Below are 26,470 nucleotides of genomic sequence, written 5' to 3' on the forward strand. Positions count from 1 at the left end.
GCCAGGGGGACAGAGGCCTCAGACCCCTGCGGGGCCATTCAGCCTTGCTGCAGCCCTGGGCCATCCCCACTGCAAGTTGCCCTACACTGTCCATGTGGCACCTCTTTCCACTCTGGGGGTTGGCACATTTCTTTCTTTCCCACCCAGCCCTCACACCCTTGTTTGTCTGCCTTCACTGATGACTCTGCACTCATCCCTGATTCTTCCTTGAAGGTCAAAGCCAAGGGCTGATCCAGGCTCCCTCTGGGTGAACACTGGGATCAGAGGGCAACCCTCAGAGCTTCAGAGGGACAGTTTTTTTCCTCACATCCAACCATATCCTTCCAAGTTGCACATTGTGGAGTTGTTCTCTTCCTGCCGATATCAGGAATCACTCCTTTATCTCTCACACTCCCTTTCTAAGCAGGTGCACACTACTACAGTAGTGCCTTGAGGCTCCACTTTGCCGGTCTCAAGAAACCCAGGACCTTCAGTCTCTCTCCACAGGCTCCAAGCTCCATCCAGGCAGGTTATCCTCCACAGCCTCTCCAGTTTTTCCCCACTCCTCCAGAATGAGAAAACTCAAAGCCCAGACACACACAATCCCGATGTGGCCACAACAGTGCTGTGTCAGGGGTGATGATGCTGAGTTAAGGGGGATGATAAATCCCTTGTCTGAGTGGCCACGCACCCCCTAATTCAGCCCCACATGCAGATGGCCTTAGATGTGCTGAGCATGCACCAGTAGCTCCTAAGCATCCCCCATAATACTCAGGTCCTTCTCCTCCTTGGGTTTGTACCTCAGCCACTCAGGTGCCCTCATAGGTGCGGTTATTCTGCCCCCGCTAAAGGGCTGACCATGTCTACTTGGAAAACCTCTGAGGTCCCAATTTCACAATCGCAGTGTTTTGGAAGTTGCTACTTGGACCAGCTTTGGTATGTGCATGGACATGGCTCACCCTGACGCGTGGTGCCTCTGGCAAGGTAACAGCATAAGGAACTGCAGGACGCCACAGATAATGAAGGGAGGCAGAGCTTCAACGGTATTGCTGACCATGGTAGGCGCTCCCATGGTGAAGAGCTCAGAATCCCCAAAGGAACACAGACAATGGCCAGGGAGGAAAGGGAAAGGAGAGGCAGGCTGCTTGCACAGGAGGATACAAGGGTGGTCAATGAGAATCAATTGTGCATGGGAAAAGAAGTACCAAAGAAGGAAAGGGTGAAGAACAGGAATCAATCAGGGCTGTTCGGGGGTACCTGCCAAGCAGCCCTGCATCTGAGCTACAAAGCTTGGAGTGGGAAGAGAAAGTCACATGTCATCTGACCAACTTTCTGTTTAACTTCAACAGTCACCGGGAACCTAAGTGGTTTCCATCCCATCATGAAGGTAAGATCCATGGTGGATGGAGATGCAGAATCATTCATGCTGGAGGGGACCTCAGGAGATGTCCAGGCCAATGTGCTGCTCAAAGCAGGATCAGCGACAGGGTCAGAGCAAGTAGCTCAGGCTTTCCTTCAAGTGGGTCTTGAAAAGCTCCAAGGATGGACAAGGCACAAATCTCTGGGACATCTGCTCCAGTGCTTGACTGTCTTCATAGGGAGAAAGATTGTCTTCCCTTGCTTCAGCTGATGCCCATTGGCCCTCATCCTCCTATCATGCACAAGAGGCATAAACCTGTTTGCCTTTTCTTGCTGATATGACCCAAGACCACATGGGAAAGCTGTTATTAGGTGTCCCCAAACCTCCTCTTCTCCTGGCTTTGCACCTTTCAAATAAGGCCCACGGCATCCTGGGCTGCATTAGGAAGAGCTCTGCCCAAGGGTTGTTGGTGGTTATCTTTCCTCTCTACTCAGCCCTGCTACAATTTGTCTTGCTGACCTCTCTTGCTTTGTACCCTACCACCTTCACCCACACTTGACCCAAAGTTGTCGTCTAGAATTTTCACCACTCCTGCCAACTTTTTGTTCAAAAACAGTCCTGCAGAGCATTTGCACCATGTTGGTCAGGGATCATCTTCCACTTTCCCTTCAACCAAGGCCTTCAAGTACAGGTCCCTTTCTCTAGCGGTATAAAGGAGACATTGTCCTCCTTCTAATTTTCATCAGGAGGTTTGGAGATACTGAGCAGAAGACCATTGTACATGGAGGAGTTAGTGATGAGTGTCACAGGAAACCTGAGCAGGCCTGTGCTGTGCTCCACGTACCTCTTGGCCACACCTCTTGTGCTGAGTGTGTCCCTGGGTTGCAGAATAAGCCATATTGGAAGAAGAAATCTGCAGGAAGATGCTGGTGGATGGCCAACCGCACGCCCTTACCTTTGTCTGGGACTGCAGTTACCAATTCCCAAGTGAACACCTCCTCTTAGAACACAAGAAGTGATGACTAGAATGGGTTTCCCTGGCAGAAAACACTTCAAGAGCTGACAGGAGACAATGTGGGATAAGCCTTCTGCAGGCAGGATCTGCACCACTTGCTGCACCACTCTCCCAACGCTGGAAACTCCGTGTTCCCGGCCTCGGAAGGGACGGCATACAGCTGACACGGTTGTCTCTGTGTGTAGAGAGTTTGCTCTAACCAAGGCCATTTGAAATGACACTTTGTCTCAGAGTCCAAGTGCCTTTCTTACTGCAGCCATAACCGGCTGGGCTGCTGATGGCCAGTCCCCCAAGGGAACTGGACACTCCAGGGACCTCAAACTCACCTTCATGGCCACGTGCCTCCTACTGGCCTATGAGCTTCTCAGATGTAATGGGTGTCATAATGACAGCCCAGATCATCAGCCTTCTTGTGGCCTTGGTTACTCCTTGGTCAGCGGTTCCTGAACTGGAGAAGGCAGTGATAAAGAGATGCACAGCAATGGAAGAGATGGGCAAGGACCCTGCAGGTGCCATGAAGGCTTTGCAGGAAGAAGTGTGAGGAATAGCCCCTATAGCTGTGCAAAATGGAATGGCATTAGATATGAAGCTGGCGTCTGAAGGCAGAGTCTGTGCTGTTGTTAATAGCAGTTGTTGCATATACGTAGATCAAAGTGGGAGAACTTCTACAGATACAAAAAAAGATTTGGAAACATCCTAATATTTGTCATGAGTCCCAGGAAGTTCACACCTTCTCTGGAATTCAAGACATTGGGAATACGCTGACGTGCTGCTTTCCTGATTTACAGCTCTGGGTTAAGAAGTTCATCCCCAGATGCCTTTCTCCTCTTCCTCTGTGATCACTCCAATCCATTCTACCGATGTAGCTTCTGCTTTAAGGTTCAGAGAGGAAAAGTTGGACTGTCTTTCAGTAGTGTCTCTAATATTCCCTATGGGCAACTCTTCAGTTGTGGCAATAGACCTCATGGGGATCTGCTTGAACTAACAATTATAGAGCTGAGAAATGTATTTTTTATTTATTAATTTCTATAACACTCCCCCCCCCCCCCCCCCCGATATGTAATCCCTCTTTTATTCCTGTTTACACCCCGTTCTCTAAGGAAAGCAGGCAATAATTACTGCCAAGAACTTGTTATATTCAGCTGCAGAGTTGGTTGAAGAAGTCTGATGTCAAGTGATGTAAGTCTCATGGGGCTGAGGAAAAAAACAGTGGGGCTGGAGAGCTGAGGAGCAAGGCTGTCCATGCAGTGTTTAGCTCCAGGGACTGCTTTTCCTACCTGTCCGCACCTCCTCAGGAGACACTGTGCATCAATAGCAACTGGAAAAGCCTTCTATCATTTCTCCAAAGTGCTCATTACCTGCCTTCCTCTTTCACTGTATGGCTGAAACCTAACTCATTAAGTGTAGGAGCCAAACTTGAAGACCAGATGTCCCTGATGGAAGCGACATGGCTTGTCAGGGCGTTCTCCCTCGTAATGAGCCCAGGGTGTCTGTGGTGCTGTGGACTTCAGGTGGTGACTGAAGAGGGAACAAACCTCTCAAGAACACCAAGTCAGGAGCCAAGCCCACAGTCCGTGGAAGCGTTAATGGGCCCCGCTGTGGGCCATGGCCGAGAAAGCCTCCCCATGGCCTTGTTAGAGCCCATCCTTGGAGGCTGTGAGTGCAGGAAGGCAAAGGCGCTGTGCAGGCAGCTCTGCTGCTGAGCAAAGCCTTGGCTTGCTTGATGAAGCAGAAAGGCCAAGCCGTGACCTGCAGCCTGTGGGGAGGTCAGTGCTGTCCGTCACAGAGGGCTCAGGGCTCTTCCTGGGGACCATGGAAGGTGGGCATCCAATGCCCAGTGAAGGACAGCAATGGCACAGCAACTTCCAGCTTCCCGGTGGGGCTGCAAGGAGGCAACGATGTCCCCGTGCTGTGAGGACATCATGTCTTGTTATGGCCCTCAGAGGCAGAGACAGCTGCCATAGCCAAGGGGACACAGACCTGGGTTCTGGTGGTGCCTTCCAGCCTTGCCAGTGCCCTCTGCCATCTCCACCACAGGCTGTCCTACATGGTTGGAGCCCTGCCCCTGTTGCCCTGCAGGCTGTAGGCACCATCTCGCTGCCCTGCCTTGCTCTCACCCCAACATTGCCATACCTTTGCTGAGGTACCTCCACTCTCACCGGCTGTTCCTTGAAACACAAACCATGGGCTGATCCAGGCTCCCTCTGGCTGAGCCCTCGCACCGCAGCAGGACCCCTGGAGTGACAGATCTTCCTGCTGAGGTCCAGTCTCTGCTTTCCAAGTTGAAACTTTGTGACATTTTTTCCTCTCTCCTGCTGTTTTCCACTGCCCAGGAAAGGTTTACCATCTCAGAAAATACCCTTCCCGCGGGGAATGCAGCCAGGAAGTCTTTTCTTATGCTCTGCTCTCTCACCAGAGAGAAGGAATACTCCCATGGTCTCCCAAACCACGTAACTGCTGCTGGCCTTTCAGCTTCTCCCTGGGACATGACCAAGCCATGTGCCTGCTGCTGTCCCATCATGTCCCCAGGTGCAATGGACGTGACAACCCCTATCCCAGCCCTTCTCCTGGATGGGGCCTATGGGGTCCCTTGGCAGAGGGACTGTCCCAGCCACGTTCCTGATGCTGGCCTGTCACCTCCAGAGGCAGAACTGACCTCACAGGCCCCTCACAGCCAGGCACGTCCTCCTGCATGAGGAGTTCCTGAGACCCAGGTGCCCTCCTGATACTATACTCTTCCATCACCCTCCTCATGGCCCACAACCCGACCACAGAAAAGCAGGCTTGTTTTTCTCAGATTTATCAAATACCTTTCCCGCAATCCATTTGAGTGGAGAAACATTTTTCAAATGAACGCCTCTATTTGTGTTGACACATTCTATATATGCTCTTATATCTCTATGGTCTGTTTTTCAGGTTGGACTGACCGTTAACTGCGCAGCTGAGGCAGGGTCAGCTAGAGCAGCCTGCTCAGCAACTCGTCTAGGTAGGCTTCCAATACCATAGAAGCACAGAAACAGAGAATCATTGAGGTTGGAAAGGACCTTAAAGATCATCACATCCAACCGTAACCTGAGTATCAGTAAATCATCACTGAACCATCTGCATCTGTGTATTTTTGAAACAGCTCCAGGGCTGGTGATTCCACCATCTCCCTGGGCAGCCTGTTCCAATGCTTGACCACCCTTGCAGTGAAGATGTTTTTCCTCATATCCAATCTGAACCTCTCCTGGTCTAACTTGAGGTTGTTGCTTCTTATCCTGTCACTTGTTATTTGGGAGAAGAGACCTACGCCCACCCATCTACAACCTCCTTTCAGGTACTTCTAGAGAGCAGTAAGGTCCCCCCTGAGCCTCCTCCTCTCCAGACTGAACAAGCCAAGTCCCCTCTGATACTCTACAACAGACCGGGGCTCCAGACCCTTCACCAGCCTTGTTGCCCTTCTCTGGACATGCTCCAGCACCTCAACATTTCTCTTGAAGTGAGGGGTCCAAACCAGAAACACAGTGTTCAAGTTGTGGCAGGTCACCTTGTCCCAGAAGGAGATCAGATTCGTCAAGCAGGACCTGCCTTTCACAAACCCATGCTGGCTGGTCTTGACGTCCTGGTTGTCCTGTGCTTACTGTTGGATGTTGCTCAGGATGATCAGCCCCACAACCTTCCCTGGCACTAAGATCAGGTTAACAGTCCTAGGAAGGATCCTCTTTTCTACGCTTCCTTCATGTGGGCACCACTTTGACTAACCCCCAGGCTTCTGGTGCCTCCCCACTTAGACAGGACGCTTGGCAGTCACCCCTGTGGTGATGCATTAGAGAAACAGACCAACGATTTTCACAGTGTTCCTGGGTCATGAGATGTCCATAGCCAAGGACACTTTCCAAAGCACTTTGTCCTCCCTGGACATGAGGTTCACCTGCACCACAGGTCCTCTGGGGCTGCAGAGACAACACAGACAGACATGTCCTCTCCTGCCAGCACTGCACAGCCCAGCCCTTTGTCCCTCTGGTCTTCAGGACAGCTGGGTTTGCTCTCCTTAGGGACATTTCATTTCACCGTTACAGTGCCACCTGCCAACCACCCCAGTATGCTCTGCAGCAAAATTTAGCATGCATGGGACTTTGGGTACTTGGTACCCGCTGGTTTTGTTACATGTTTGATCTTGGCCCTGGTGCCACAGCTGAGGTCCAGTGCGTCTCTTCTCTGACATAAAGAACCTCAATCAGGGAGAGCAAGGGGCCAAACTCTTATTTAACCAGCCTGCGGAAGCCTTGGGATCAATGACCTCACATCTTACTGGGGACTTTAATGACCCTGTGGGTTTACATGGCAAGGGTTTGGGAGCGGTCATGGGGTTTGTAGGGCTGACAAAGGTGAGAAGAGGTCAAGAGTTGGCCCCATGGCCAAGAAAGCCACATTCAGCTGGCTCTGAAATGGACCTGCTACTTCCCTGAGCTCATAAGAAATTCTAGTGGCACCTCTGTGAAAAACCAGTGGAAGAAAGGACATAACACAGTGTGCAGCATTTGTAAGAGAGAGGCGTGAGAAACAGGGCACAGGAACAGCCCTACAAACACCAAGTGAGTGAAGAAGGAGGGGGGGCAGTGAGGGAGAGGCTTGGTGGGCTCATGGAGGCCAACGGTCAACCCACTGACCCCGATGTTCACAGGTCAGCACAGTGACAATGTTCCTTTAGGTGTCTGTAGGTTCTTTACATCAGCATTTTAGCACCACTGCCAGATGGGCCAACAGCTGTGATGCTCAGCTGGATCTGAAACCCTGCGTCACCCCTGTCCACCTGGGCTCTAGGAGCAAAGAAATGGTGGAGTCTCATCTCCCAGGGGCAGTGAGGCAGGAGAGCAGCGGAGTGCAGGTGCCAGTCCTCAGGGTGGCAGGCTGTGGCCGATACTGGGAACTTTCACTGGGCAGTATCACTCAAGGGAGAAGAATTCAGTGCAAGTGGTCGCAAGGAGGCCATGAGGCCCAGGGCCACAGGACAACTCGCCTTCTCATAGGCCTTGGTGGCAGAGACAATGGCCGTACGCAAGGGGACAACCCTTGGGTTCTCTTGGTGACTTCCAGCCTTGCCCGTGCCCTTTGCCTTCCATCTCACGCTGTCCTACGCCGTCCCACAGCTGCTGCTTTTCCCCGGCAGGCTGCAGGCACCCATCTGGCTTCCCCACCTTGCTCTCACCCTGCCCTTGCCACACATGCACCGATGTCTGCCCACCCTCACACGCTGTTCCTGCAAACACACACACATGGACTGATCTCAGACTCTTCCAAGGCTGCGAGCCTTTCAGCTTCTCGCATAGACACGAGCAAGCGGTGTGCCTGCTGCTGTGCTGCCATGTTCTCAGGCAGCAGCGACGTGACAAGCAAGAAATAAGCCCCTTGGTGGGGTGAGCCCAGGTCCTTAGGCAGAGGGGATCTCACAGCCCACGTGCCACCCAGGGGCCTTCTGCTGGCCTGCCCGAGACACGGGCAGATGGAGCTTAACAGCACGTGTCCCAGCCGTGAGTCAGGGGCTGCCCTACGCGCTGTTTCAGGCAGAGGTGACCCCACCGCCCCTTTCCCAGGCACATTGCTGCTGTTGGGCTGTCCCCTCCGCAGGCAGAACTGGCCTCACTGCCCCCGTCACAGCCATTGGCTTCCTGCTGGGATGTGAGTCCCTGAGACACAACTGACCACGAGATACCGTCCTCAGCCGTCACCCTCCCCATGGCCCAGCACCCAGCAGATGAAGGGAAGCTTCTCTCAGCCAATTTATCTCATGGATTTCCTACCCACAGTTTGGGTGGAGAAACATTCCTCAGGGGAACTGCTCTGTTTCTGCCGGACCATGCTTTGTCTCTGCTTCTGCGCCTCTGTTTTCCTTTCTTCCCCCTGCTATCCCATCCCAACTGAGCTCTCCAGGGAAGTGAGTCGATGAGTCCTAGAATATCTCAGGTTGGGAGAGGCCCCTGTAAATGCCCTTGTCCAGCTGTCCTGCTGAAGGCAGGGTGAACTGGTTGGCATCGCTCAAGGGCTCTGCCCACTTTGGCATCATCCACAGAAGGGTCTGAAAAGCCACTTTGTCAACTTGTACTGGGAGACAATAAAGACATTCAACACAGTTGGCCCAACTGCTCGCACTGGAAGATGCCACGAGTCAGTGGCCACCAGGAGGACTTGACCACTGGTGACATCTGGCCTTGAGCCCCTGTGGCGTATGATGCACCGACTCTAGGAGCGGATCAAAGGCACGAAGACACCTCGAAGACACTTTATTAAAATCAAGCAAGCCTTTTACACCTTTGCAGGGGGCTGACGTGTCAGCCTGGGACTGTGCTCAGCAATTTTCCACTCTTGGCTCTTTTTTTATTACAGACACAGCAGCTCAGCAACTCCCTTTATCTACAAGGCCACGAGCTCTGCAGACCACTCCCTATCTTGAAGTTCCTCTTCCTGCTCCCATGGCTTCCTTCCAACAAGCATAACTGTGTCTCTCTCCCAAGGTCGGTTTTTGCTCCCTGACGCCGTTGAGCTAGCTCGAGACATAGCCACAAGCCCCCAGCCAACTTCCCACCCACAGCATCCTCCATTTCTTCACTCCAGAAGTCACCCATCTGCCTATGAAGAAACTGCAGGAGAAAAAGTCAAACCCCTTGCAAAGGTCCAGGTACAAACCATCCCCTTCTTTCCTCAATACGTATGGGTGCAGAAATCCCAAAAGGCTGGATGTCTGCCTTTTGCCAGGACCCCAGAACCTCCCTGATTGCTCGGACACATTTGAGGGCACCATCCAGAAAGGGTGCCGTGATCAGACAGAGGCACTTGCAATGAGCCTGCCCAAGGCGGGTGAGATGAATCTCCCTGGGACAGTGGCCTTTGTTCCTGCAGTCACACACAGGAACGGCGGTGCCCTGGGAGGTGTCCCCACCTCAGCTGGCCTCACGCACTGCTGGCGTGGTTGAACCCCAGCCTCATGCACACAGGGGGGCTCAGAGGCACGAGCCCGTCCCTGGCACATGCAGAGGCAGAGCACTGCAGCGGGCACAGTGACTGCCTGGCCTCCTGCTGCCCCTGCCAGAGGCTGGCAGCACCTCAGCCCGGGGGTGTCGCGCCCTGCTCGGCACCTCGCGGAGATGGCCCTCGTCATGAGCAATGGGCACGGGGACCTCGGTTCAAGGAAGCACGTTGCAGTGCTGCATTCAGGTGGCTTCCACAAATCCAGAACATTTTATGGAGGCCAGCACCGTCACAGAGTGCCCGTTGCCTGCCCCTGCCTGCGCTCACAGGACTGCCACGCGGCACGGCGGTGACCAAGCTGCCAGAGCACTCAGGCCTTACACCAAGGCAGGGGGTCAGAAGGGGAGTGTGTAGGTAGAAGGAGGACAGTATTGGAGAGCCAAGGGCTGCTGTTCCCTGGCAGTGCTGCCATGCCAGGAACTTTTCCCCTCCGTCTGTGGACTCAGGAACTGTCCCTGCAGCTCCAGAAAGGCCTTGGAAGGAAGAATCCCAGGAAAATTGAAGTTGCTTAATGGCCCTTTGGTTTTGTTAGACAAAGAGAGAGCAGGGCACCTTCAGAAAGGAAAATCACAGAAGAAATTAGAATGGGAATGGCCACTTTATCAGAAATTAAATACCACAAGCAAATGCAAAAAATTCAGAAGACAGTCTGGGTCTGTGATGAATTACATTATAAACGCTATTCATAATGTTAATGCTTCAGAAGAACATCCAGCTATCAGTTTGCACATTGCACCCTTGAGCTCCTGGTTCCTCATGCTGTAGATGAGGGGGTTCAGTGTTGGAGGCACCACCGAGTACAGAACTGTCACCACCAGGTCCAGGGATGGGGACGAGATGGAGGGGGGCTTCAGGTAGGCAAAATACGAGGTGCTGACAAATAGGGAGATCACGGCCAGATGGGGGAGGCACGTGGAAAAGGCTTTGTGCCGTCCCTGCTCAGAGGGGATCCTCAGCACAGCCCTGAAGATCTGCATGTAAGACAGAACAATGAAAACAAAACACCCAAAGAATAAAAAGGCACTAGCCACAATAAGCCCCACTTCCCTGAGGTAGGTGTGTGAGCAGGAGAGCTTGAGGATCTGTGGGATTTCACAGAAGAACTGTCCCAGGGCATTGCCTTGGCAGAGCGGCAGTGACAGTGTATTGGCCGTGTGCAGCGCAGCATTGAGAAACCCACTGGCCCAGGCAGCTGCTGCCATGTGGACACAAGCTCTGCTGCCCAGCAGGGTCCCGTAGTGCAGGGGCTGGCAGATGGCCACGTAGCGGTCGTAGGCCATGATGGTGAGGAGAGAACACTCCGCTGAAAGGAAAAAGACAATCAAGAAGAGCTGTGCAGCACATCCTGAGTAGGAGATGTCCCTGGTGTCCCAGAGGGAGTTGGCCATGGCTTTGGGGACAATAGTGGAGATGGAGCCCAGGTCGAGGAGGGAGAGGTTGAGGAGGAAGAAGTACATGGGGGTGTGCAGGTGGTGGTCGCACACTACGGCGGTGATGATGAGGCCATTGGCCATGAGGGCAGCCAGGTAGATGCCCAGGGAGAGCCAGAAGTGCAAGAGCTGCAGCTCCCGTGTGTCTGCCAATGGCAGCAGGAGGAACTGGGTGATGGAGCTGCTGTTGGACATCTGCTGCCTCTGGGCATATGGTCCTGTCACAGGAGAAAAAGACAGTGATAATTTATGGGAGACTTCTGCAAGCAAAATCAAAGCCATTTCCCACAGACCATCCCCCCGTCACACACAGACATCCCTCTCTTTTCTCAGAGACCTTCCTGCAGCTGTGTGGCTGCAGCCCTGCTTGGTGCTGGCCGTGTGGGCGATGAAGAGCAGGGCATCTGCCCACGGGCTCTTGACCAGCCAGCCCCACTCTGCAGCAGTGGGTGGGGGCAGGGACCAGTCCTGGTGTTTAACTTTGTCCTGTGAAACCAGTGCCAACGCAGAAGGGCTGGTCAGCGTCTGCAGCGCCAGTGCTAAGGAACGGGAAGGGTGAAGGCATTTTAAGAGAGTTTTAGTTTTTTTCACAGCTCCCCCCCATCTCTCCTGTTGAGTATTCTCGGATGTCAGAAAAGCAGAGCATTTTGGCTGCCCTCCGGTGGAACAGAGTGAGGTCTGTGAGGCAAGAGGATTGCCTGTGGGTGAGTGCCCAGTGAGGGGAGGTGGTCTGTCCATCTGGTTCCCAGTTTCTGTGGGCTTGCACCTTCCTGAGATGAATGGTGGCCACACTCCCATGTTACCCTGAAATACCACAAGGCACTGCTGAGAACAGACTGACCCACCACAGACCAGTAAAGGTTGTAGACGTTCATCAGAACTCAGCATCCCACCCACAGCAAAGGATACACAGCTCATTTCACCCTCCCCAACAGCGTTTTCTCCATCACAGAAACTCTACGCTTCTACGTGGGGCTTTCAGATCACTAATGGGTGCGAGGGGACAGGTTTCCATTCTGGAGGGCAACTCACTGCTTGGAAGGGAACTTCAAGGAGGTAGCCAAGTGCCCTAACAAGAGCATCAGATTGAGGGAGAGCCAGCCCCTTGCCCAGCCCCACATAGGGCATTGCCCACAGCCCCACAGGTGAGAGGAAAGCTGGGACACTTGTTCCCATGGACACACCTGCAGGAGAGGACCCACAAGGTCAGAGTGTGACTCTGCAGCTGAAACACCCATCCCCAGAGAGCCTGACAGCAAGAGCTAGAGAATAAAACTAACCCCAAAAGGCAGAGAAAGAAGTAAAATTGCACTGATGGTCTAGGTAAGAGTGTCCAGGGCGAGCGTGCCAGGCACTGAGGGCAGCGTTGCCCTTGCCCAGCTCTGCTCGCCACCTCCCCCACACCAACATTGCCGGGCAGCTGCTCTCAGCCCCTGTGCTCTGCAGAGGGGCCGGGGCACGTGGCTGCAGAGCTGCACCGCGGCTCTGCTGGAGCTCTGGCTGCAGAGGGGGGGGCTCACACCTCGGGACCCCCAGCCCTGAGGGCAGAGGCTTTGCTGGGGGCAGAGCAGCCAGGGGGATGCCTCAGAGAAAGGGGTCTGCACTGCACATGGTCAGAGAGAGCTTTCTGATTCTCCTTTCAACAACAATTCTGTCTGAAGTTTCCTACCAGTCCTTGCAATATCCTGGATGTCAGGAGATTTTCCTTGTGGGAGGTATCTCCCTGTGCCAGGTCTTTCCCTGTCAGCGCTCACAGACCACATCTCTGCCTCTGTGCACTGGCCCCGCACAAACCTGCCTGTCAGGGCACTGGCTGGGCGCAGGGTCCTGTCCGCAGGGGGAAAAGGGCAGCTCAGAACGACCCTGATGGCTCCAGCAAAGGTGCTGCTGCTGCTGTTCATAGGCGGAGGAGTGGCTGAGGGCACTTCAGGAGGCTCCTGGCAGACCTCCTCATCACTCAGAGTTACAGCTGGCAGTCTCAGGGACATCTTCAAACTCGAGATCTCCATTAACATTTCTGCCTTCGCTCTCCTGCCCCCAACAACAGAAAACTGAAAAAAACAGATTGAGGAGAGCCCTGGATTTATCACAGCAATCCCTGCGCTGACCTTCGATACGAAAAGTCTCGTCCAGACATATTCTGAGGGTAACCTATCCTTGTAAGCAGCGCTCAGCCATGCAGCACACTCTCAACAGCAGAGAGATCCTTCCCTCTCGGGGCTCAGTCCATACGCCCCCAGAGCTGTGGGGAGCCCCCCGGCAGGCTGAGAGCTGCCCCTGGCAGGCGGCAGAGCCCCTGCCCCAGCACACAGCCCCCGCGGCTGCAGGGACCCTGCTGGCAAGGACAGCCCTGGGCACCCCTGCCTGCACAGCCACCTTCACAGCCCTGCAGCCGGCCCTGGCACAAGGCAGCCCACATGCCCTGGCCCTCCCACGCTGCAGCAGGGAAGCCCTGCTCTGCAGCACACTGGCCTCCTCCACAGCAAAAGGCTCCCACACGGTCCCACAGGCTGGGGGGGGCCCAGCTGCTGCAGACCCGGCTAGCAACTGCAGAGGCATTGCCCTGCAGCCACACACTTACCGGCTCAAGGGCTCTGCACATTTCTCCAGCAGGGAGCTCTCAGCAGCCTCCCACCAGCCTTTGAGCTCTCCCTGCCTCCCTCCTCTGCCCCTCTGGGCTCCCTCCAGCTGTCCCTGGGGCTGCAGGGGAACCTGCTGGGCAGCAGGATGGTGCAGTCACTGATGTTTGTCTCTCAGCTCTGCAGACACTTATTTCCAGCAGTGGAATTTCTCCTACTAGAAAAAAAAGCTTTCAGCATGAGTGTCACCTTTTGTTAACCCTTCAGTAGACAGTACAGAAGGAAGCTCACATGAAAGCAGCTCAGATCTCCAGTGTGGGGGTTTGGGGTGTGATGTTTTCAGCTACTCTCACACAGTGCAGGCATGTAGCTCTGGGTTTGTAGTCTCAGGGCTAAAGACTCAGCTCTCCCTTGCCCGGGCCACGTCTCTGCTCTGAAGCAAAGCCTTTGCACCCACGGGCTCGGGGACACTTGGTACCCGGCTGCCTTATGTCCAGGCAGAGCTGGGTTGGTGCCACAGCTGGGGGGCTTCAGCCCAGATGTGCAGCAGTGCCCTCAGCCAGGGGCCCATGCGGAGGCAGCTGGAGCCCGTCCTGTTGCAGACAGAGCTGTGACACTGAGGGAACCAAGTGCCAAGGCAGGTGGCAGAGCTCAGCACAGCTGCTGGGCAAGGACAGCAGCCTCCAACAGGTCCAACATTCAAAATGGAGTTTATGCTTGTGGGGCAATTCCAGGGCACCCGAAGGAGCGTTCCCTCCTTCTGCACAGGCCACAGCCTGCCAGTGTGTGACCTGGGGCCTGCACTCTGCTGCTCTCCTGCCTCACTCCCCCTGGGAGATGAGACTCCACCATTTCTTAGCTCCTAGAACCAAGGTGGACACAAATGATGCAGGGTTTCAGATCCAGGTGAGCATCACAGCTGTTGGCCTATCTGTCAACTGTGCTAGAATGCCCATGCAAAGAACCTGCAGACACCTAAAGCAGCATTGTCACTGTGCTGTCCTGTGACTGTCAGTGGGTGGCTACTTGACCACTGGCAGGATCCCACCAAGCTGCTCCCACCTTCTTCACTCACCTTGATGTCTATAGGGTTGTTCTCTCACATAATTCTCACCCCTCTCCCTTTGTGTTTTGTCCTTTCTGCCATAGGGTATCACAGAGGTGCCACTAGAATTGCTTATTGGCTCAGGTTTGGGCAGGGGCTGGTCCATTTTGGAGTCAAATGAAAGTGGATTTATTGCCATGGAGTCAGCGCTTGATCTCTTCTCACCTTTGCCAGCCCTACAAACACCTCCAAACCGCTCCCAAACCCTGGCCATGTAAACACACAGGATCTCTACATTCCCCAATAAGATGTCAGGTTATTGATCCTAAGGCTTCCTCACGCTGCTTAAATAAGACTTTTCCCCTTCCCCTCCCTGATTTAGGTTATTTCAGAGCAGTTACCCCGAACCACACCTGTGTCACCTGGGCCAAGCTCAGACACGTAACAACGAAAATAATAATGGGTACCAAGTGTCCAAGGTCACACGCAAGCAAAATGTTTTGCTGCAGCGCATGCTGGGGTGGTGGACAGAGGTCACTGTGACGGTGAAATGAGATGTCCCTAAGGAGAGCAATCCACGCTGTCCTTGGGACCAGAGACATGCAGGGCTGGACTGTGCAGTGCTGCAGGAGAAGGCATTGCTGCCAGCGATGCCTCTGCAGCCCCAGAGGACATGTGGTTCCGGTGAACCTTATACCCAGAAAGGACAAGGTGCTTTTGATTGTGTCCTTGACCATGGACATCCCGTGATGCAGGAACACTTTGAAAATCATTGGTCTGTTTCTCTATTGCCTCACCACAGCGATGACTTTCAAAAGTGCTGGCTAACTGGGGAGGCCCAAGAAGGCTGAATGTTAGTCAAGTGGTGCCCACCTACAAGAAGGGTAGGAGGGAGGATTGGGATAACTACAGGCCTGTCAACCTGATCTTAGTGCCAGGGAAGGTTGTGGAGCAGATCAACCTGAGCACCATCACACAGGAGGTGCAGGAAAACCAGGAGGTCAGGACCAGCCTGCATGGGTTTATGAAAGGCAGGTCTTGCCTGATGAAGCTGATCTCCTTCTGGGACAAGGTGACCTGCCTAGTGGATGAGGGAAAGGCTGTGGATGCTGCCTACCTGGACCTTAGGAAAGCCTTTTGGCTCCATCTCCCACTGCATTCTCCTGGAGAAACTGGCTGCTCATGGCTTCGGTGGGTGTTCTCCACGCTGGGTTAGAGCTGGCTGGACAGCCAAGCCCCAAGAGGGGGAGTAAATGGAGTGACATCCAGGTGACGGCCCATAAGGAGTGGTGTTCCCCAGGGCTCAGTGTTGGGGCCAGTCCTGCTTCAGAACTTTATCAACGATCCAGACAAGGAGATTGAGTGCACCCTCAGTGAGTTTGCATACAACATCAAGTGGGGTGGCAGTGCTGATGTCTTTGAGGGCTGGAAGGCTCTGCAGAGGGGTCTGCACAGGTTGGACCATTCGAGTGAGTCCAACTGTATGAAGTTCAACCAGGAGAAGTGCCAGTTCTGCACTTGGGTCACAACAGCCCCCCACAACGCTACAGGCTTGGGGCAGAGTGGCTGGAAGGAAGCCTGGTGGGGAAGTACCCTGAGGGTGAGGGTTGACAGATGGTTGAGCATGAGCCATCAGTGTGCCGGGGTGGCCAAGATGACCAATAGCATCCTGGCTTGTATCAGAAACAGTGTGGCCAGCAGGACCAGGGCAGTGATCGATCCCCTGCACTCGGCACTGCTGAAGCCAAACCTCGACCAACATGTTTCTGTTTTGGGCCCCTCACTTCAAGAGAAACGTTGAGGTCCAGGAGCGTGTCCAGAGAAGGGCAACAAAGCCGGTGAAGGGTCTGGATCCCTGCTTGGATGAAGAGTGGCTGAGGGGACTTGAGTTGTTTAGTCTGGATCGTAGGAGGCTCAGGGGGGACCTTACTGCTCTCTAGAAGTACCTGAAAGGAGGTTGTAGATGGGGTGGGTAGGACTGTTCTCCCAGATAACAAGTGACAGGACAAGAGGCAACAGCCTCAAGTTACACCAGGAGAGGTTCAGATTGGATATGAGGAAAAACATCTTCACTGCAGGGGTGGTCAAGCATTGGAACCAGGGAGCTGGTGGAATCATCAGCCCTAGAGATGTTTCAAAAAGAGGTAGATGCAGTTCTTCATGGCATGATTTAGTGATGGAATTGGCCGTCCTGAGTTTACATTTGGATTTGATGATCTTTAAGGTCTTTTCCAAGCTAAATGATTCTCTGTTTCTGTGCTTCTGTGATATCGCAAGCCTACCTAGACGAGTTGCTGAGAATGTTGATTTAGCTGACCCTGCCTCAGCTGGAGGGGTGGACTCGATGACCTCCAAAGGTCAGTCCAACCTGAAAAAACACCATAGAGCTATAAAGGCATATATAAAATGTGTCAACACAAATAGAGGGGCTCAGCTGAAGATGAGCTTGTGGGAAATGGCTTGCGGGAAAGATATCTGACAAATCTGATGAAACAAGCATGCTTTTCTGTGGTCAGGACCTGGGCCAGGATGAGGGTGATGGAGGGGTGTGGTATTGGGAGGGAAAATCAGTCTCAGGAACTCCTCATGCAGGAGGACGTGCCTGGCTGTGAGGGGCCTGTGAGGTCAGTTCTGCCTCTGGAGGTGACAGGCCAGCATCAGGAACGTGGCTGGGACAGTCCCTCTGCCAAGGGACCCCATAGGCCCCATCCAGGAGAAGGGCTGGGATAGGGGTTGTCACGTCCATTGCACCTGGGGACATGATGGGACAGCAGCAGCCACATGGCTTGGTCACGTCCCAGGGAGAAGCTGAAAGGCCAGCAGCAGTTACGTGGTTTGGGAGACCATGGGAGTATTCCTTCTCTCTGGTGAGAGAGCAGAGCATAAAAAAAGGCTTCCTGGCTGCATTCCCCGCGGGAAGGGTATTTTCTGAGATGGTAAACCTTTCCTGGGCAGTGGAAAACAGCAGGAGAGAGGAAAAAATGTCACAAAGTTTCAACTTGGAAAGCAGAGACTGGACCTCAGCAGGAAGATCTGTCACTCCAGGGGTCCTGCTGCGGTGCGAGGGCTCAGCCAGAGGGAGCCTGGATCAGCCCATGGTTTGTGTTTCAAGGAACAGCCGGTGAGAGTGGAGGTACCTCAGCGAAGGTATGGCAATGTTGGGGTGAGAGCAAGGCAGGGCAGCGAGATGGTGCCTACAGCCTGCAGGGCAACAGGGGCAGGGCTCCAACCATGTAGGACAGCCTGTGGTGGAGATGGCAGAGGGCACTGGCAAGGCTGGAAGGCACCAGTAGAACCCAGGTCTGTGTCCCCTTGGCTGAGGCAGCTGTCTCTGCCTCTGAGGGCCATGACAAGACATGATGTCCTCACGGCACGGGGGCATCGTTGCCTCCTTGCAGCCCCACCGGGAAGCTGGAAGTTTCTGTGCCATTGCTGTCCTTCACTGGGCATTGGATGCCCACCTTCCATGGTCTCCAGGAAGAGCCCTGAGCCCTCTGTGACGGACAGCACTGACCTCCCCACAGGCTGCAGGTCACGGCTTGGCCTTTCTGCTTCATCAAGCAAGCCAAGGCTTTGCTCAGCAGCAGAGCTGCCTGCACAGCACCTTTGCCTTCCTGCACTCACAGCCTCCAAGGATGGACTCTAACAGGGCCATGGGGAGGCTTTCTCGGCCATGGCCCACAGCGGGGCCCATTAACGCTTCCAGGAGCTGTGGGCTTTGCCTCTGACTTGGTGTTCTTGAGAGGTTTCTTCAATCTCCTCTGAACACCTGCAGTTCACAGCACCACAGACACCCTGGGCTCATTACGAGGCAGAAAGCCCTTACGAGCCGTATCTCTTCCATCAGGGACATCTGGTCTTCAAGTTTGGCTCCTACACTTAATGAGTTAGGTTTCAGCCATACAGTGAAAGAGGAAGGCAGGTAATGCGCACTTTGGAGAAGTGATAGAAGGCTTTTCCAATTGCTATTGATGCAGAGTGTCTCCTGAGGAGGTGTGGACAGGTAGGAAAAGCAGTCCCTGGAGCTAAACACTGTGTGGACAGCCTTGCTCCTCAGCTCTCCAGCCCCACTGTTTTTTTCCTCAGCCCCATGGCACTTACATCACTTGACATCAGACTTCTTCAACCAACTCTGCAGCTGAATATAACAAGTTCTTGGCAGTAATTATTGCCTGCTTTCCTTAGAGAACGGGGTGTAAACAGGAATAAAAGAGGGATTACATATCGGGGGGGGGGGGGGGGGAGTGTTATAGAAATTAATAAATAAAAAATACATTTCTCAGCTCTATAATTGTTAGTTCAAGCAGATCCCCATGAGGTCTATTGCCACAACTGAAGAGTTGCCCATAGGGAATATTAGAGACAATACTGAAAGACAGTCCAACTTTTCCTCTCTGAACCTTAAAGCAGAAGCTACATCGGTAGAATGGATTGGAGTGATCACAGAGGAAGAGGAGAAAGGCATCTGGGGATGAACTTCTTAACCCAGAGCTGTAAATCAGGAAAGCAGCACGTCAGCGTATTCCCAATGTCTTGAATTCCAGAGAAGGTGTGAACTTCCTGGGACTCATGACAAATATTAGGATGTTTCCAAATCTTTTTTTGTATCTGTAGAAGTTCTCCCACTTTGATCTACGTATATGCAACAACTGCTATTAACAACAGCACAGACTCTGCCTTCAGACGCCAGCTTCATATCTAATGCCATTCCATTTTGCACAGCTATAGGGGCTATTCCTCACACTTCTTCCTGCAAAGCCTTCATGGCACCTGCAGGGTCCTTGCCCATCTCTTCCATTGCTGCGCATCTCTTTATCACTGCCTTCTCCAGTTCAGGAACCGCTGACCAAGGAGTAACCAAGGCCACAAGAAGGCTGATGATCTGGGCTGTCATTATGACACCCATTACATCTGGGAAGCTCATAGGCCAGTAGGAGGCACGTGGCCATGAAGGTGAGTTTGAGGTCCCTGGACTGTCCAGTTTCCTTGGGGGATGGGCCATCAGCAGCCCAGCTGGTTATGGCTGCAGTAAGAAAGGCACTTGGACTCTGAGACAAAGTGTCATTTCAAATGGCCTTGGTTAGAGCAAACTCTCTACACACAGAGACAACCGTGTCAGCTGTATGCCGTCCCTTCCGAGGCCGGGAACACGGAGTTTCCAGCGTTGGGAGAGTGGTGCAGCAAGTGGTGCAGATCCTGCCTGCAGAAGGCTTATCCCACATTGTCTCCTGTCAGCTCTTGAAGTGTTTTCTGCCAGGGAAACCCATTCTAGTCATCACTTCTCGTGTTCTAAGAGGAGGTGTTCACTTGGGAATTGGTAACTGCAGTCCCAGACAAAGGTAAGGGCGTGAGGTTGGCCATTCACCAGCATCTTCCTGCAGATTCCTTCTTCCAATATGGCTTATTCTGCAACCCAGGGACACACTCAGCACAGCACAGCCTGAAGGCCAAGAGGTACATGAGCACAGCAAAGGCCTGCTCAGATTTTCTGTGACACTCATCACTAACTCCTCCATGTGCAAAGGTCTTCTGCTCAGATCCTCTCAACCTCCTGATGAAGATTAGAAGGAGAACGATATCTCCTTTAGACCGCTAGAGAAATAGGTTTAATTCAAGGGTTAGGTTGATTGGAAAGTGGAAGATGATCCCCCACCAACATGGCAGAAATGCTTTGCTGGACTTGTTTTGAACAGAAAGACAAGGCAGGAATGGTGAAAAATGTGGACGGCACCTTTCAGTCAAGTATGGGTGACGCTGGTAAAGTAGAAATCAAGGGCAAGTCAGCAAGACAAATTGTAGCAGGGCTGAGTAGAGAGGAAAGATCCCCTCCACCAACCCTTGGGCAGTGCTCTTCCTAATGCAGCCCAGGATGCCGTGGGCCTTATTTGTTTGAAAGGTGGAAATCAGGAGAAGAGGAGGTCTGGGAACACCTAATAACAGCCTTCCCATATCTTCTTGGGTCATATCAGCAGGAAAAGGCAGCCAGGTTCTTGCCTGTTGTGCGTGATGCGACTGTGAGGGCCAATGGGCATCAGCTGAAGCAAGGGAAGACAATGTCCTTCCCCAAGAAGACAGTCAAGCAGTGGATCAGATGTCCCACAGAGCTTGTGCCATGTCCATCCTTGGAGGTTTTCAAGCCCCACTTGAAGGAAAGCCTGAGCTACTTGCTTCAACCCCATAACTGATCGTTTTCTGAGCAGCATGTAGGCCTGGACACCTCGGGAGGTCCCTTCCAGCATGAATGATTCTGGATCTCCATCCACCATGGTTCTTGCCTTCATGAAGGGAGGGAAATCACTCAGGTTTCCAGCGGCTGTTGAAGCCTAACAGAAAGTTGGTCGGATGACCTGCAATGCTCCTTTCCCACTCCAAGCTTTGCTGCTCAGATGCAGGGCTGCTTGGCTGGTTCCTATTGATTCCTGTTCTTCACCCTTTCCTACCTTTTCCCCACCTTTCCCACGCACAGTTGCTTCTCCTTGACTACCCTTGTATCCTCCCACGCAAGCAGCCCACCCCTCCTTTCCCTTTCCTCCCTGGCCATTGTCTGTCCTCCTTTGGTGATTCTTTGGAGGTTTTCACCATAGGTGGCCACTCAGAAGAGGGATTGATCATCCCCCTTGACTCAGCATCATCCCCCTTGACTCAGCATCATCCCCCTTGACAGAGCACTGTTGTGGCCACATCCAGATTATCTGTGCCTGGGCTTTGAGGTTTCTTATTCTGGAGGAGTGGGGAAAAACTGGAGAGGCTGTGGAGGATACCTGCCTGGATGGAGTTTGGAGTCTGTGGAGAGAGTCTGAAGGTGCTGGGCTTCTTGAGACCGACAAAATGGATCCTCAGGCACTACAGTAGTAGCATGCACCTGCTTGAAGGGGGCTGTCAGAGATGTCAGAGATAAGGGAGTGATTCCTGATAGCGGCAGGAAGAGAAAACCTGCACAAAGTGCTGCTTGGAAGGGTAAGATTGGATGTGAGGAAAAAGAAATGTCCCTTGGTGGGTTGCCCTCTGATGCCAGAGTTCACCCAGAGGGAGCCTGGATCAGCCCATGGCTTTGAGTTTCAAGGAACAAGCAGGGATGAGGGGAGAAACTTCAGAAAAGGCAGAGAAATGAGGGTGTGAGTGCTGGGTAGGAAGGCAAGGAAGAGTCCAACCCCCAGAGTGGAAAGAGGTGCCACATGGACAGTGTAGGGCAACTTGCAGTGGAGATGGCCCAGGGCTGGCAAGGCTGAATGGCCCAACTGGGGGCTGAGGGATTTGTCCACTTGGCAATGGCAGTTGCCCATGTCATCTAGGCCTGTGACATGGAACTTGATTTGGAGGGTCTTCTGTTCTGCTCTCCAAGAGCTTCCAAGGGTTGGGGCTTGGTCTTTCTGCTTCATTAAAAAAAATCCAAATGTGTTTTGCAGCATTACAGCCACCGACACAGTGCCTTTGCCTACCTGCAGTTCTGGCCTGTAATTAGCTCCTCTAACGAGTCCATGGGGACGCTTTGTCAGCAATGGCCCTCAGCGGGACCCATCAATGTTTGAAGGTATTTTCAGTGTTGCTTCTGACTTACATTCCTTGAGTGGTTGGTTCAGTCTGCTCTCAGTAGCTCAGGTTCATGGCAGGAGCCCCCAATGCCCTCACAAGGTATTTGCCTTTTTGTCATTTCCTTCAAGTCTTCAAACATGTGCAGCTAATTGAATCTGTTCCATTCATGTAGATAAAGGAGATTTCAAAGTGCACCTGAAAATAATTATATTTTATTTCATAGGTTACATTTTGCTACTTTTTAGGTTAGAGGGGAGGTTCTAGCAGCAATCTCCAAGTGATAATGATGCAGAGGATCTCCTGAGGAGGTCTGGACTGGTAGGAAACGCAGTCCCTTGAGGTCTGACACAGGATGGACAACCTTGCTCAGAATGTCCCCAAGACCACCCTTTTTCTCATTGTCCCCTGGGACTCACATCCCTTCTCCTTACATCACAATTCTCCCTCAGTTCTGCAGGTGGGTTCTGCAGCTCCTTTGCACCATCCCCACCTGTTTGCCTTAGAGGACAGGCTGCACACAGGCGCAGAAGAATTTTTCCAGTTTGCAAGCAATGTGAAGAATGATCAAGTGTCATAAATAAGCAAAGAGCCTCCACAAGCAGATGCCAGTCCTAAGCTGTCTCTGATGAGGTGCCTTTCTGCAAGGGACACTCTTATGAGAAATCTGTTAGGTGCTAGATACGGAAATATAGATCTAAACACAAGGAAAGAGTTGGGTAAGGAGACAGTTCGGCTTTGGGGAGACATGCAAGCTTTTCCTTCCTGAAGCTAAAAACAGCAGCACAGGTGAGAGGTACCTAAAAGTCCAAAGAATAAAGGGAGGAGGAAACTGGTGAATAACTGAAAGAGCCTTTGCTGAGACAGTCTGCTGAAAATATGGCTCACACACCCACATTCATATTATACAGAAATGTTTTCAAATTGCCAACATCAAAAAAGTAAAAATGTAAAAATAATCCTATAAGTATTAATCTTACATACACGGATAGACTCCAAATTATCAAAACTTTCAGTCTTCCAACTAAAGCACGGATTTCCAATATTACCTTAATATTAAAACAAATATTAAAACAGAATCAGAGTTCAAATACCAAAACAGAATCAGAGTTCAAATACCAAAACAGACTCAGAGTTCAAGTACCGAAACAGAATCAGAGTTCAAATACAGGAACAGAATCAGAGTGCAAATAACGGAACATAATGAGAGTTCAAATACCAGAACAGAATCAGAGTTCAAATACCGGAACAGAATCGCAGTTCAAATACCAAAACAGAATCAGAGTTCAAATACCGGAACAGAACCAGTTCTTTGAGCTAGATCTGTTCTTTTTAATAGACGTGCTGGTAACAATGAGCGCACCTGTATTTCTTCCAGCTTATTTCTTACAGCTAGTTTGATACCTGAGGGCAAAGCTCACTGTGGGGACATGTACCCTAACTTTGTGTATTCTAGTTTTCTGATCTCATATTTTGCTTAATACAGTGTTTTGTAAGAGGTTGTTTCAATTTAGCAGCCTTAATTCTGAGTTAAAAACACTTACTACGTCAACTGTCTAGGCAGTGTTCAACACCTGTTAGATGCCCTTTTGGAGAGGATATGAATATAAGAGGATATTTTGGAGAGGATATGAATATAAGAGGATATTTTGGAGAAGAATAGCTTTTATTTTGTTTTATTGGTTTTATATTAGTTTTATTATAAGATAACATTGAGTGATCTTTGGTTTTATTTCTTTTGATGTTGTGTTGTGTTTTTTTAAGGAGAATACTAGTGTTAAAAGTGAACCCAGGACATCGGAGACAGAAGAGAGACAATTCACTTCAGGAGCTGAGCCTGTGAACGAATCTGTAGGACAGACAGATTCATCTGTAAAATCTTTCTCCAGGAAAAGACACGGTTCAGACACAGGCAACTCTCTCGGTAAGAAAGATTCTACGTTTTCTCAGAGATTACGGCGACAGCTACTCTGAAACTACCTATTACAGGAAGCGGAGAGTAGAAGAATTTAGTTGTTGCCTGCCGTGTAAGTACCCCATTGTTCCTTCAGTTAAAATATTAAACTTGTACAACCTCTTAGTGTACTTACCAACACACTTCTATAGATACACTTATGCTAATTACTCTGATGTGGGAAAGGGTATAAATTATGTAAGTAAATAAAACTTGAAGTTCTGGGAGTTGTGCCAGAAACCTGGATGTCACAATATTGAGATTAAGTCCATAGCTGTGTTTGCTGGAGGGCGACAGTGCTGTGAAGGAAACACTGAGTAAGGAGGTAACTATGGAAGTTCCAGGGGCAAAACCCACCAAACTGATGAAGTTAGTGTAGAAGTCTGAACTCTTTGTCTCAGATCACTGAATACATTGTACCAGTCTGATACGTGTCCTGAAACACATGAGAAAAACAAGCAGCAGAGTATCTGAGGCTAAAAACTTCACAAATCTAGTAACTGAAGGAAAAACCTAAACGTCCACAGATTAGAGAGATATAAGAGGACACAAAAAGTACTTGGGATCCATTCTAGAGAATTTGGTTCAGCTTGCAAGTCTCTAAGAAGCTGTTTCCCTCACAGGTGTTCATCAAAAAGCTGATGGTAGAGTTTGAAGAGCTGTTGCTCACTTCAAAGGGTAGTTTCTAGATTCCAGATCATGGTGCTAATTAATAGTTCAACTCATAATGCCCATCAGTTTCAAACATTTAGGTAAGGAATAAAGTATTTCTGTCAGGAAGCTGAGAAAAAAGGTCGGATGCCACCTTGAAAGAAGACAAGCTTTTGTTTAAAACACAGAATCGAGAGTTCTTGCTCAATTACTTCCTGGTATCACAAATAATTAGCAAACTTCTCAGCTTTCATATCTTTATATGGAACTTTAATGTGCCAGTTGTAAAGTTATGTACAGGAACATGTTGGAAAGCATTCCCATGGGATTGTTCCACAGGGATGAAACACTGTTATGCTAACGCTCATTAGCAACAATTGGCATAGTCTGCTCTCTGGGAAATGTGACGGTCATCCAGGCCTGCATCTCCACTGTTGTACCTTTGAGGCTTGGTGTGCGTGTAAAGCGTAGAGATAGACAGCACACCTGAGCCAAACGTCATCAGGCTCAAGCTAGCCCAAGGTCAGTTGGGTGCGTGATACAAACCTCCAGGCTGGCGTAGCCTGTCGGCTGCATGTCAGCTGTAAGCCTGAAGCAGGCAGGCTCAAGTGCAAGCTGACTTCTGCTGCTCTGACCACACCTTTGTCTGTCAGCACCTCCTGTCCTCTGTGAGACTTTGGAAACAACTTCTTTCTTAATCTGTCTGTGCTAAAATGCATCACGATGATTTCCAGGTGTTTCTTGGCAACTTACCCTCTGAGTGTGTTGGAGTTCTGTCTGTTTTCCTGTTTTCCTTTGGGCACTCCTTTGCAAGTTTTCTGAGCCTGCACTTTGATACATATACCCTGCTGTGGAAAAGGCTTTTGCTCCATCTGTTTCAGTAGGCTGTTGACATGTTCACTTTTCTTTGTTACGGGGTGACACCGAGTTCTAGATGCCACACGGCGAGAGCCAATATAATGTGGTACATAACGAAGGGGGAAGGGTCACTTCAGTGACTGGGAGCAGCTCTGAGCCCAACCCAAGGTGTTAATCAGTAAAAACACACCAAGAATCAAACCCGCCTTTGTGGAGAAGGCATTACTTCCCTCCAAAGAGCTGGACTGGACTTCTTTGCATTTCACAGCTATTCTGTAGCAAGAAAAGACAAGCGTCCTTTCACTAAAACACCGTCCCCAGGGTTTCCCTCCATAGCTGCCAGCCCATCTCTGCAGCACCATAAATCACTGAAATAGGTTATCTGCTTCCTTCAAATGGAAAAACAATGTATTTAACCAACCTTCTAGTTTAGCAGTTTTAAGAACATTCTGCCCAGCAGAATCAAGATGAGAGGTGTCTCTAGTTCATTGTCCTGGCTCCAACAGTGTCTTTGGCATTACTGTACCATTAAGCAGAAAAGGCCTCAGTAACCTTTTCCTCAATTGATTTTTAGAGTCCCTTTTTGAAGCTGTGCAAACATTTAGCATCCACTGTGGTTTCCATAAGTTAATGTCATTAATGCAGGTTAACTACACAGTGGGTGAAGAACCCTCCTCTTCCTTTGTTTTGGATGCGATTGTTCACTTTAACCATATCTTTACTCCTTATGCACTGGTTTTCTTTGTGCCTGACAGTTTGGCAGAGGGACCCCGTTTTCTTTGCTAGCAGCAGGAGAACAACAACTATTTCTGAGTCCTCCCGGGAGCCAGAGTCTGCTGCAGAGGGTGCAGAACTTAACTCAGCACTAAGATACATCATTGCAAATGATTACAGGCTGTGTCATCTGTTCCCTTCCCATTCCTTTTCTTGAGAGGCGATGGGTATGGTGCTCTAGCTCCTGCCGTGTTTATCACACAGAGGTGCAAGGAATAGTTCACCTTTCAGGGGCTGCTTTTTTTCAGCCCCAAGCTCGCTCTTAGGACATAGATTTGAAGGTGCTG

At 51.3% G+C, this 26,470-nt stretch overlaps 1 protein-coding gene across 1 annotated transcript; it reads right to left on the reverse strand.

The window, feature by feature from the left end:
• Nucleotides 1-9,709: 9,709 nt before the first annotated feature.
• On the reverse strand, nucleotides 9,710-12,170 carry LOC308057517 (olfactory receptor 14A16-like). The gene has a single exon (XM_080411598.1). The coding sequence runs from the start codon at nucleotides 11,072-11,074 to the stop codon at nucleotides 10,046-10,048; it is 1,029 nt and encodes a 342-aa protein (XP_080267724.1). The 5' UTR covers nucleotides 11,075-12,170; the 3' UTR covers nucleotides 9,710-10,045.
• Between the last annotated feature and the right edge of the window lie 14,300 nt (nucleotides 12,171-26,470).

Source organism: Falco punctatus, assembly GCF_963210335.1.
Source record: "Falco punctatus genome assembly, contig: scaffold_22, whole genome shotgun sequence".
NCBI classification, from domain to species: Eukaryota; Metazoa; Chordata; class Aves; order Falconiformes; family Falconidae; genus Falco; species Falco punctatus.

Bases quoted from the DNA above. Each gene is read 5' to 3' on its own strand.
- LOC308057517 (XM_080411598.1), bottom strand. From the start codon at position 11,074: ATGGCTTTGATTTTGCTTGCAGAAGTCTCCCATAAATTATCACTGTCT.